The sequence below is a fragment of the Neomonachus schauinslandi genome, chromosome 6 (assembly GCF_002201575.2).
Source record: "Neomonachus schauinslandi chromosome 6, ASM220157v2, whole genome shotgun sequence".
In the NCBI taxonomy this organism is placed as follows: Eukaryota; Metazoa; Chordata; class Mammalia; order Carnivora; family Phocidae; genus Neomonachus; species Neomonachus schauinslandi.
Window position 1 is genome coordinate 24,207,745 of NC_058408.1, and position 12,599 is coordinate 24,220,343.

Sequence of the window (12,599 nt, forward strand, 5' to 3'; positions counted from 1 at the left end):
GCTGCATAATGTTATCAGCTTTAAAAAGAAAAAGAGTAATAAATCTGTCCTCACCTTAAGAAAAACAAAAACAAAATAAACAACAAGCAAAACAAGAGCAACTTTACTATCTGAGTGGCCTGGAATGCCACCAACCTGGACTCGCTCACAGTAACCTACACCCACATCCTGGCTGAGCACTAAGGAGGCCGATAGGCTACTTTTTCACCAGACTTCACACCGCATCCCATGAAGATGGGCTCTAACACACCTTTCCTCTTCTCCTTCTTCTTTTTAAGTGAGAATAAGGTGCAAAATCGCTTGCTTCTTGGACTGATTTTAAAACACCTATGCACATCTGATGGAGGGTCTATGGATTGCAAAGGTTATGACTGACACAGCAGTAGCCCCTCACCCCTGAGGTGAGCATTTTGGCAAAAGGGGCGGGAAAGTTGCCTTGGGGGCAAAAGCAAATGGGAAAGGACAAACCGGAGGAAGAGGTGTGATGGACTGCAGAGTCTAATTTTTTTTTTTTTTAAACTAAATGTGAGATACATAGCAGAAAAAGAACTGATTCTCTTCCTTGCTGAGAACAGGTGTCTCTCCCAACAGTGAAGAGTCATTCCCCTCACGAGGAGAAAGGATCCTGTTTAAGGCTCTGACCTCCACTGAAGGACAGTGTTGAGATTGGCATCAACACACAAAGAGGAGAAAGCAGAGCCTGAAACAGGCCTCAGGGCTCCCCTTACCCGGTCAGACCATGACACCGAGGGCATGAAGAGGCTGAAATCGACTGAATCTAAAATCCCTGGAACTAGTTTTAAAAAGTTCCCCAAGCATGTGAAGCCAGATTTCAGTACCAAGATCAAGTCCAATTCCTCTGTCTGCCTGAGAGAGAGGTTGGGGAGAGGGTAGCACAGCAGAGTTCCAAAACAGGTCAGTGCCGAGCCTCAGATGACCTGAATCTTAGACCAGACCCCAAATGCTATTGTGAAGTGTGGTAGGTTCATTCACTGAGAAACCAAGTCAGGCAAGCGTGCCAGGTCTGGCCAGAAGCTCGTAAAGGCCAGTGGCTACCTGTGAACAGCTAGAGGTAAATATCAGGCCTCAGAGAAGAGACTAGCCCAGGTACACCTGAGTCAGCTGGCTCCCGGCCCCCCACTCAAGACTGGAGGGAAGGGTGGACCCATGCAGCTACGGTCAGGGCTGGCCAGAAATTGGGCCAGGTGGGAGTCTGCAGGTGGGAGAGACTGCAAGACTCAGCTATAAAGTTTGAAGACAAGCTGCAGAAGAAACAAGGTCAAGGCTGACCCATTAAGGCCAAAGACAAAAAGCATATCCCTTGTGCTTAATCCATGCAAAACACATGTGCCTACTCATCTGCTTCTCTCATCATCTTTGTGTCACAGATCAGAAAGCATGGGCCATATGTCAAGGGCATCTAGCCACCTTACTGACCAGGACCCTCAAATGCAGTGTAATTGAGGGCAGGTAATCTTTTTGAGCCCTAGATTCCTAATCTTCAAATTGGAGATAGTAACTCTGATCCAGAGGGTGATAGGATAGTCAAATGAAGTAATACCAAGAGACGTTTAAGTACTATCTAAATATAAGGTACACATTCTAACTCTTAGCTCTTGCCACTCACTTCTATGTGCAAATAGCTGATTCAAGGGAATATTTCCTGGGAGACAGAAGTGCATGGCAATTATGAGCATGGGCTTAAGTAATCAGACCTCGGGACAAATCTTGCCTCGTCTGTCACTTATTAGCTGACTCTGGGTAAGTCATCTAAACTATGAATTTTAAACTGTAAAAATGGAGATAAGGAGTGTCTTCCTCCCAGGACTGTGGTAAGAACTGAGTAAGATGAAGCATAAAGGGCTTCACCTCCTATCTGGTACATGGCAGGTCCCCAATGGACCATGGCTACTATCTTCATAATTCTTCTCAAAATGCTCCAAGACGCCTGAGCAACAGATCTGGGGAACACCTGACCAGTTCTCCAAAACCAGGAGAAAGGTGCCCTTGAGCCCCCAGCTCTAAGCACTTACATCAATAAGGTCGGACAGGTCGTGGATGTAGTACTTGAAGACAGATGCATTGGTTGCCTCCAGAGCCAGTAAGTACTCATTCCGGGCTTTAATGGCCTTCAACTTATTCTCTGTGTACTTGGCTTGGCGCTGAAAAGGGAAGAGAAGTTCAATTTTACTTTTTTTTTAAAAGGGGAGATTGTGCTCTAAAAGATGAAAGTACAGTACATTCGAGAACCACAATTGTGCTGTTACTCCCTGTGCGCGTCTGCCTTAAATTGGGTTCTAATTCTGTTTAATGAGATTCAAGGGCATAATGTAGATCAATCCAGGAAAGGTTAATGAGGCTCCCTACTTTCAATGCATGTCCCACTTTGGTTCTACCCACAAACACTGTTCTCCATCCTTGTACCGCCACCCGGAAGAAGGTGTCATTACATCTGCCCCTGAATACAGGACATCTGATGCCAAGCCCTAGGTCTGCAGTCCCTCTCCCAGGCTTGGGAAAGGTTTCTATTGTTTCTGATGAATCTGCTACAGGTGAAAAACTTGGAGCCCCCATGCCCACGTTCTTCCAGTACCTAGAATTTCTTCCAGGGCAGACAGCAAGGACTCACTTCTGGCCATTAGGCACTAAAGGAATGAGTCTCTTTGTTCTGCTCTCCATAGCACCTACTGGAAAACTCCTATCAATCCTGACTTCCACAGTGCTCCTCCCCAGCCCCTGAAGATGCTGAAGCATCCATACCTTCTCCTTCATCTTCTCAATCTTCTTCACTGAGCTCCTCCGGACATGCTTCTCTTCAATGCGGACATTGGATGAGGAGTCAGGGGAGCGTGGGGTCTGCCGGTCTTCCTGCTTTACCGATTTTCCAAATTGCTTCTCCTCCTGCTTCTCTGCCTCCTTTAGCTTGCTCTGAGCACTGATGCTGTCGGCATTGTACATGTGATAGGTCTTCATGACCTGCAAGACACCCCCCGCCCCCGCCCCCAGAGGTCAAGCCAATAGGGTCAATTCTCTGCTTTACAGACTACCAGATTCAGCTGGACCTGTCCCACGTGAAGCACTATCTTCATGCCCTTAAGGGAAAACTTCTTAAGTGTTTGGTTCAGCCAACACTGCATATTAAAGACCACCCCAAAGCACAGGAAAGCAGCATTTGAACGGAGCCAATATGACTTATTCTTAAAATGACTTCACGTCTTCCATCATGCATTATTTACTTCTATTTATCAACACTTGTAAGCATGACTCTTTTATACCAGCTAAGTAATTTCTATCGCCCCAGAGTACACAAGGTTAGGAACCCTGAGGAGGCCAGCACAGCCTGCGGAGTAGTCGATACATTTTGGACCTTTCAGATACGAAACGGGGAAGAAGAAAGGCTCCAAAAGCTCTTTCTACTGCCCTAGCATTCTAGGGGTCCATCTGGCCCGCTTCACGTGGATCAAACACCCTCCCTCCTGGGAACTAACTAGAACAGCAGTGGCAGTAACAACAGTAGCTGTTTCTTGAGCATGTAGTATATGCTTGGCTTTGTGCCAAGTGCTACCCAGGCAATTTCTCATTTCATCCTTACAGCAACCCTGGGATCTAGAAAACGACCCGATGAAGACTGTTAACCCACACAACAATTCACGTTAAGAGCCTAAGAAGGAATAAAACCCACATCGGGTGAAACTAGAGTTGCCATGGGAAGGAAGTAGTGTTAAAGGAGAAAAAGACAATTCTCAAATTTCCCACCAAAGCCACTGTCTGAGAGTCCAATCTCTTTTCTTAACGAGGAGGCCGGGCAGCCTAGAACTTGTGTGTGTTTCCTCCCAAACACACTTCCAACCACAAGGTGCCTGCTCTTCCCTCCATTTCCACACAGGGAGCCTCTAGCTTCTATCTGGGAATTAAAAATGCTGATTACAACTAAGTGAGCTGAAGTTCAAGAGTGCTGACATTTTGGGCGCCTGGGTGGCTCAGTTGGTTAAGCGACTGCCTTCGGCTCAGGTCATGATCCTGGAGTCCCGGGATCGAGTCCCGCATCGGGCTCCCTGCTCTGCAGGGAGTCTGCTCCTCCCTCTGACCCTCCCCCCTCTCATGTGCTCTCTCTCTCATTCTCTCTCAAATAAATAAATAAATAAAATCTTTAAAAAAAAAAAAGAGTGCTGACATTTTAATGTCGTGCAATATCTTTGAGAGGGAGAGAGTGTGGGAGTTGGGTGCATGTGTGTGGGGGCAGGGTGCAGACTGAACAACAGAGGGAAGTAAGGGCATAATATTGATAACAATCTCTACCACTTACTTAGTACGTGCTGTGTGTCAGAGGTTTTATGCAGGTCACCTCAATGAATCCTCACAACTCCTCTATAGAAGACATGTGATTATCTCCACTTTTAAAGATGGGGAAACTGAGGCTCAACAAGATTAAACTATCCTACCCAACATCACATAGCTAGTACATGGCAGAATCAGGATTCAAATCTAGGTTTGTCAGACCACAAAGTCCACATTCTGAGCCACTAAGCACCAGTTCTTCCTCTGAATAGGACCAGAGCTGGGTTAGTTGGGAGGAAAGGTTAGGTTTAGTCAAGACCGGTTTGAAAAGAGGAACTGGTTTTATTAATGGCTTTGTGGTCCTAACCAGGGGGCTAATCTGGAGACATTTTTGACTGTCACAACTTGGAAGCTTGCTCCTGGCACCGAGTGGGTAGAAGCCGGGGAGGCTGCTAACCACCCAGTGCACAAGCAGCCCCCACCACAAAGCTGTCTACCCAAAATGTCCATGGTGCTGAAGTTGAGAAATCCTGGAAGGACCTTATGGGTGTACTCATCCCTTAGGATCAGCGAGAGGTGGTGGAAAGAATAAGGAATATTGGGACATCAACAAAATCAAAGTTCATTAGAGTTTAAACATCTTATTTTGGATACAGAACGTTTTAAATCAGCTTCACCTTATTTTCAACCTGACATCATTTCCCATAAGTATATGATCAACTCTGTACATTCTCTACACTGGAGAAATGATATTTAATAACTGGTAGCATTAAAAACCTTTCTAAGTAATTAGAAAGGGTCCTCCAGATTCCAGGGTGACTCAGAAGTGAGGAAGAGGCATCTGTTTTCTAGGCTGAAGAAGGGTATTTGGGAGACTACTTTTTCTTTCTTTTCACCTGAATATGGATTCAAAAGCTTGAACGAAGAGTTATAAAAATGATGATTATTAAGAAAGTGATTTTCCATTTCATGAAGATGCATAATAAATAAACACTATGAATGAATATGAGACAAAAAAGGACTCAAAGGAATAATGCAAAGAAGACAACAACGAAGTAATAAAAATTAGTGATTTATATTGCTCCTTTCCACTAAAGAACTCTCTTTAAAAGAGTAAAACACTACCTTGTCTAAGAAACTATGAATTCCTAAGGGTAAGCACCACTTCTTCTTTTGTGTTTTCTTCCCTTCTCCACAGGTGGGAAATGTGTCATGTCCACAGTTGGTAACTCTACAATCAATGTGGTTGCCCAAATGACTTAGTGACAACAAATCTCTCCCCTGTGGAAATACGGAAGAAGTATCGCTAATATGCTTCAGCTCAAGGAAAAACCGAGGTATCCAGACGCCAAAACTTAAATAAGTGATGCCAAAACAATTGGAAAAATAGGAAAGTCAAGATAGAACTTGCAGATCTATCTATCTATCTATATGTATGTGTATATATATATATATATATATGTATGTATGTATATAGCGAGGGAAATATAAACTAGGGGAAAAACTCAGGAGTCTAAATTCTCAGTTCTACAAAGAGAATTCACTTTACTTCAAAAAAGGAAATCTTAATTCATGCCATTAGCTCTGCTCTCTCCCCAAGCCACACTAAAATAATAGAAAAGAGTTTTTATTATTATTATTATTTCTTAGATATAAACTGAAGAAAAACAGAATGAAAGCAGCACATAAAAAGCAGGGCAGCAAGTAGTGAATTATCTACCAAACCCTAAACCAAAAGAAGGCAGAGCCAAGAAGCAACCGGACTTACATCACAGAAGCCCTAAGAGGAACTGGTGGCGGTGGGATGAAGGTGGAGCTAAAACAAGAGAAACTACTGAAAGTCTAAGAATTGTTGGACGACCAGATCTCATCCCTGCCCCCTCCACAGTGGAGGACTAGAGGCCTAGTCTCTTCTAGAGGACCTATGGATTGGGGACAGCGGGGCTCAGCTGAGGATAGGGGTACCGAACTTAAAATAGGAAGATCAACAGAAAGTTCTCTACTGAATGTTGTGATGGCCCTGGCCTCTTTACAACTCAGGCCCCAGACATAGGCAGGAGGTCAGAAGAGCCTTGCCTGCGGAATCTGACTAGCCAAGATAAAAGACCTAGAAATACTGATATCAGGGCTTCCCCAAGGAAACACCAGTCAGACCACCCTACAGTCAAGACCACAGTTGGCACAGAACTTCCAACCAGCTTTTCAATGCCTCACTTTAAAATATGAAAAGGCAGCTAAAGATTACCAAACATTTAAGGAAAATATCTGATATGAAAGGCCAAGACCAAAACAAGCAATTTAGACGGAATAGAAAGTGTACAGAAAGAAGAAAACTTCAAAAGCAATCAATAATATCCCTAGAGAGATCAATGAAAAATGCAAAGACATTGAATCATGAAACAAGAACAGAATACAACGAAAAAGGAACATTTAGAGAACAATAAAAGAGCTCTTGGCAATTAAGATTCAATTCAAATCTCTCTCTAAGGAGCCTGACTTCATGCCCTTCCTCTGGGAAGACATGTAAATGTTATCACCTCATACTTTACTTGCTGTTCTACTTTTCTGTCTCTTCTATTAAAACTAAATGCCTTGAGTTCAGAGACACGTCTTACTTGTCTTTGTAGCCCTGGTGCCTAGGGCCGGAGACAAACAGGCAGGCAAAGCGGGGTGACTACACACTGACGCTGTCTCAAGGGAGCAGGTACTAAATACCAGCCTACAGTAGCTCCGCCAGCAGACAGCTGCTGTGCCCAATCAAGGAGCCATATATCCAGGGGGAGTACGGGACCATAAAACCACACCCCAGCATTGCAACACCTCTTCTTTCTTTCTCAATTCTAGGGCTTACTTGACTGTTCCTACTTAGCCAATCCATGTGGCTTCTGTGCCCCCACAGACTCTCCTTCCTGTAGGTACTTGCTGGGCTTTCTCAGATACAAACTCTGAGTACAACTGAGGCAGAGAATGCCAGAGTTCTTTGGGAAGCAGCGTGCTCCAACTTCAAAGGCATTCCTGGATCACCAGCTGGAAAATGAAAACCACTTACGCCATGGCCTACCAACTAGCCAGCTCATTATGGGGGGAAAAACACATGGAGGAGAATGCTCACGAGGGTTGCTCTCTGAATGGCAGCTGGGGGAAGCAGCCCCTGGCAGAGAATGCCAAATCAGGAAAATCAAAGGTCCTTCAGGCAGAAAAGAGGAAGGTACAGAGGGGCAGCTGGCCACATATGGTGTGAGTCTGGGCCTCTTGCCCGAAGGCATCTTCATTCGGGAACATGGAGGCTCTGCCCCTTGGATCATCAAGATTCAAAAGTACTTACATTATCAACCCTTGGGTAATCAGTCTCCCAAAAAGAAATATTTTGAGCATTAGGGGAGACACAAGCTAAGGAGAACACTGAACATGGTGGGTTCCTTATATCCTTGGCTTCTTTTATTCCATCCCACAAATAACTTCTATTGTCCACAGGGTCACTGAAGCAAGAGGCCCTTTTGCCTTCCCAGAAAGCAATAAGGTGAAAGCTCCTTATAAAAAGATCTCCCTTGTTCTCTTCTTAACTTCTCTGAGAGAGAGGAGGAGAGAGGACATTCAGCAAGTAGCTTCCCAAAGCCAGCATATAACAGTGCCAGGTTCCTGCTTGCTGAAACCACTGTCCAGTGTAGAATGACCAGTTGTCCTGGCTTACCAAAGGACTTTCCTAGGTGTCGCACTCAAAGTCTCATGCGCCCACAAAACCCTTCAGTTCTAGGCAAACTGGGATAGTCAGCCACCCCCATGCCATGGTGCCTTACTGAGACCAGTCCTACACTCATCTCACCCTACAGAAGAAACAAGTCAATTCTATCCTCTGAACTTTCTAATGGCCTATAGAATCTGCAAACTCACTTAACTACTGTCGGATATTTTAGGAAGTGTGACTGGAGATACCAGTACATGAAGTTGTGGGGAGACGTGGGTCAAATTAAATTTGTATTTTGGCCTTGGACAAATTAAAAGAGTGTGTATCCAGGGATAAAAGATACAGCAACAGGAATATACTCAGTGGTATTGTAATAGCATTGTATGGTGACGAATGGTAGGTGGGCTCATGAGCACAGCATAACGTAGAGACTTGTTGAATCACTATGTTGTGTGCCTGAAACCATCATAACACTGTGTGTCAACGACACAACAATAAAATAGAACAAAAATAAAAATAAAAAGAGGGTCTACCCATTCACCTCCTGGCAGGGGACTCCATGCCCAGCCAATTCTCAGTTTGTATACGCGAGCAGGAAGATTTCATGCTCTGCGTCAGCAGGAAAGCACTGGCCGATGTTGGACTGACTGAAGACTGCAGTCCGACTCGCCAGTTCAGCCCTCTTCAAACCAGAGCAGCAAGTTCCACAGTTTTCTTCCTCACTCCCGCACAAGCTATACCCTCTCACTTATTGATTTTTTAAAAAATCACAGCATAATAGGAGATCTCGGGCTCTGAGCAAAGCTAACAGATCCCTAGGAGCTGTTCTTTTGTCGCTACCTCAAGTCCCACAGCAAAAGTGGCAAACTGGGTTTGAGCTGGTTTGGGGTTTGCTGGTTATCCCTTCTACTCCTCCCCAGAAAGAGCAAATAGCAGAGGCCCGCGATGCTTACGGGGAAAATAAAAGGATTCATATAATGGCTTCATGTGTCATAGTCTATCTTGGTGAATTCTTTGCCAGGAAAAGGGAGTAGTAGCTCTTCTTGGTGCCTAGAAGATGCTCTAAAAATAAAGTGCAGACATAAAGCATAAAAAGACAACAGGGTTCAGGGAAAACGCATCTAGTCTGTAAATGGTTCACATCAACACGCTTCTATTTTTATAAAAAGTCTTAACTGCACTTGAAAGAAATGAAAGTTTGGGAGTTGAACCAAAGAGTACCATCTATCTACTTGGCTTCAGAGCAGAAGAGTCACAGAGCAGAAAGTCCAAACAAACGAGCGTCACTGGAGACCAGTCTGACGACTACTCTACCCTATTTACTTGCTTAATAGTTGCCATGACAAAAGAGCCACACCTAGGCTTTTGGATCAAGAACACGGAATTCTCTGATCCCAAATGCCTGTGATGCATGTCACCACTGCCTGTCTTCCTGTGAAGAAAGAAAGAAAGAAAGAGAGAGAGAGAGAGAGAGAGGGAAGGAAGGAAGAAAAGAAGGAAAGAAGGAAGGAAGGGAGGGAGGGAGGAAGGGAGGGAGGGAGGAAGGAAAGAAATGCAGTGAATAAACAAGTAAACACAGGAAATCAATTTCACCACCAGAACAGGATGGGAAACCCTAGAGAATGACACAAAGGCCGGGCACAGCCCCGCTGAAGACGGGGGCCTTGAAAGGCTTTAGCTAACAACTGAAATAGTCTCTGTACGGCAGCAGGAATTTCCTCGATGTGCATATGTGTTTTAATTATAATTAACAAAACCTGGCTGGGTAGAAAACCACCACCACCACCTCCTTCCAGGGCATGAAAAAACATGCATCAGCCATGGGCATCACGTGCCTCAAGCGCCAGCCATTTCAAAACAGATTGTATTTTCTTCTCCAAACCTGAAGCCTGCCTCTTCACTGAGGTTCGGCCTTTTAAAAACACAGGGAGAGGGGCGCCTGGGTGGCTCAGTTGGTTAAGCAACTGCCTTCGGCTCAGGTCATGATCCTGGAGTCCCGGGATCGAGTCCCGCGTCAGGCTCCCTGCTCCGCAGGGAGTCTGCTTCTCCCTCTGACCCTCCTCCCTTTCATGCTCTCTGTCTCTCATTCTCTCTCTCGCAAATAAATAAAATCTTAAAAAAAAAAAAATTTTAAAAACCCAGGGAGTCGATGCCAAGCTCTCTCTGCCTGAATTGGCCCCTTTGGTCAGGGGCATTTAGGACTTTGTGCTTCCCTCTAGGGTACCCGCTCTTGTCGCAAACCCGTAGATCAATCCAAGAACTGATGTGAAACCTTGAACATTAAGTCCTTCCTGGCAGGCACATATTAATGGTGCAATGCAGATTTGAAAATAAGAGTGTGAAGAAAAGAAATGGGTGGAGTCACCCCCAATGGGGACCATGCACTGTCCTCAACCTCAGCTCAGTTCTGTTGCTGATGTGACTACGGCCACAAGCGGCCAAATGCTGCTTCCCTCTGCTTGTTAAAGGGCCAGGCACCCATCTGATTTACCGAGTAGAGCTCATTCAGGACCTTCATCAAATCATCTTGGAGCTGCTGGCCGACTTCTTTACTCTGCAAGGAAAGAGGAATGGAGGTTAATCGGGAAACAGAAGGGGGGAGGAGGGGGCGACGAAGGCAAGAGTAGCATTGGCTCTATAACTAACAGACTCAATTAAGGCCCATTATTTAATCCAGCAAATCAGATAAGCACTCCGATCAGACCCAATTATGGTCAGATTACTCAAAGAGTTTTAATAAAATGAAATGTGCCCCTTCTATAGCCTAGCTCAGGCAATCGGGTGGAGGGCAAACGGGTGTAGGCTTTGATTTTTCCACTGGTCCCCGAAGAGCAGGCTGGAAAGCCACATCCTACCTAGCAACTGTTGTTAGGCGGAGTAGGCTTTCTTGGACACTTGCACTTGAGCCTTCTTGAGAATTGTGGAGGAAAGTCAGACGTGGATTAGGATGCCATAGAAAGAAGAACATAAACATCCAAGGACTTCAAAGTACCACACCAAATAGGAACCTCCAAGCAGGAAGGAGGTATATAGGTCTTACTTGATTTCTTTCTGCCCCAAACTCCCAGGGCAGTGGTACCCCAATAATGACTGGTTTGGAGATTAGCTAATGTTACCGGCTTCGGATAATACATGTGAAGGGGTCTCCAACCTGTTAATCCTAAGCAGTAGTGGCTCTCGGGTTCTTTGCTGCTACCACCCAGGGCTGGCATCTAACTACACAGACGGAATAGTAGAAATAAAGAAGAATGAAGAAGCAGGAAGGAGAAAAGAGTCGCACCTTCTATACTGAGTGTTTTATGCCAAGCCCAAGAGAGCAGGGGATAAAACTGACTGGCATCGCTGGGTCATCGAGAGGGGAAGCCCTCGTTTTATCTTCCGCTAGCTCCTTCTAGTTCTTTCCTACCTGTCAGATACCAACAATGCCCTTCTACCAGAAGGTGGAATACTACCCCGGCACAGCTCTGCTCCCAGGGGAAGAAGGAAAGAGGTCTCACATGTCAGCAACATAATCATTTACGATCCTGCTTTATTCAAGATGTATGACTTTGAAACTATTTTTTTTCTGATTACAAAAGGAATATACGTTTATTGTAATTAATAAGAAACCGGAAAAAGAAAAACAAACAAACCAAAAAACAAAAACCCAAGAAAACTGTAGAAAACATCCCAAAAGAAAAAGTAACTTTTAATTCCTACCACTAAGAAATCACCACTCGACACTTTATCTCATATGTGATATGATTTTCCCATGTGATTTTCATGAAATTGGGGTTGCATTATACACACTGTAACTTACTCACTTAAACAAATGTTTGTGAACAGTTCCCTCCATATTATTCTTCTAGAACATTATGAAAGATGATATTGCTGAAGCTCCTATTCTTGCACATCCACTTTGCTTACAAATTTTTATGATAAAACATGCTGTATTAAATTACTTGGTGTATCACCTATGCACACACCTTTCACCATCTTCTCCTAGAAGTCACATTGCTGAGTCAAAGACTATTCATTTATGCCATTAAACTGCCCTTGAGAAAAACTGTACCAATGAAAAATACCACCAGAAGCCTAGAAGCATGTTGAGTCACTTTTTCTCTTGATGATTCAGCATGATACCCTCTGCAGCCCACTGGCTGCAGTGAGCCTGAACTTCTTGTTTTACATGTTCCCCAGGCATTTTCCTTCTCTTAAATGCTTTGCCTTTTTCTCTTAAGGAATTAATTATGGAGCACAACATCTGTGTGACCTTTGTTGTGCGGAGACAGGACTTTTTACACCTGGTAGTGTGGAAGTGGGTGGGAGGAGCCCTGAAGGGGCAATCACACAAGTCTCCTATCCCTGGCTCCTCCACCATCAAGAAGATTAACTTTGAACAGCGCGATTCTTCTCTCTGGGCCTCTGTCTTCTTTTCCATAAAATGAAAGGCTAACACATTCCTCAGGCCCCTCCTAACCTCTGGCATTCTATGATTCTTCATGATCTTTTTGCCTGGCTTCTTGAGTCCATATGAGATGCAACCACCACCCACTTCAGTGTACGGTTGGTTGGCTTCACTTCCCAAAGTAGCAGATGATGAGTAAGTTCTCCTCGGGGACCGAGATGCCCTACAAAATAGATGGCTTCAGGGTAT

At 44.7% G+C, this 12,599-nt stretch overlaps 1 protein-coding gene across 2 annotated transcripts in view; it reads right to left on the reverse strand.

The window, feature by feature from the left end:
• The window catches only part of SRGAP2 (SLIT-ROBO Rho GTPase activating protein 2), a 225,494-nt gene that overhangs the window by 64,228 nt on the left and 148,667 nt on the right, over nucleotides 1-12,599 (reverse strand). For both annotated transcript variants that reach the window (XM_021686556.2, XM_021686555.2), the window contains exons 4-6: nucleotides 10,455-10,517; nucleotides 2,761-2,976; nucleotides 2,034-2,162 (exon numbers count right to left, since the gene is read on the reverse strand). In XM_021686556.2, the coding sequence (XP_021542231.1) occupies nucleotides 2,034-2,162; nucleotides 2,761-2,976; nucleotides 10,455-10,517 (408 nt within the window). The remainder of the gene's footprint in view (nucleotides 1-2,033; nucleotides 2,163-2,760; nucleotides 2,977-10,454; nucleotides 10,518-12,599) is intronic.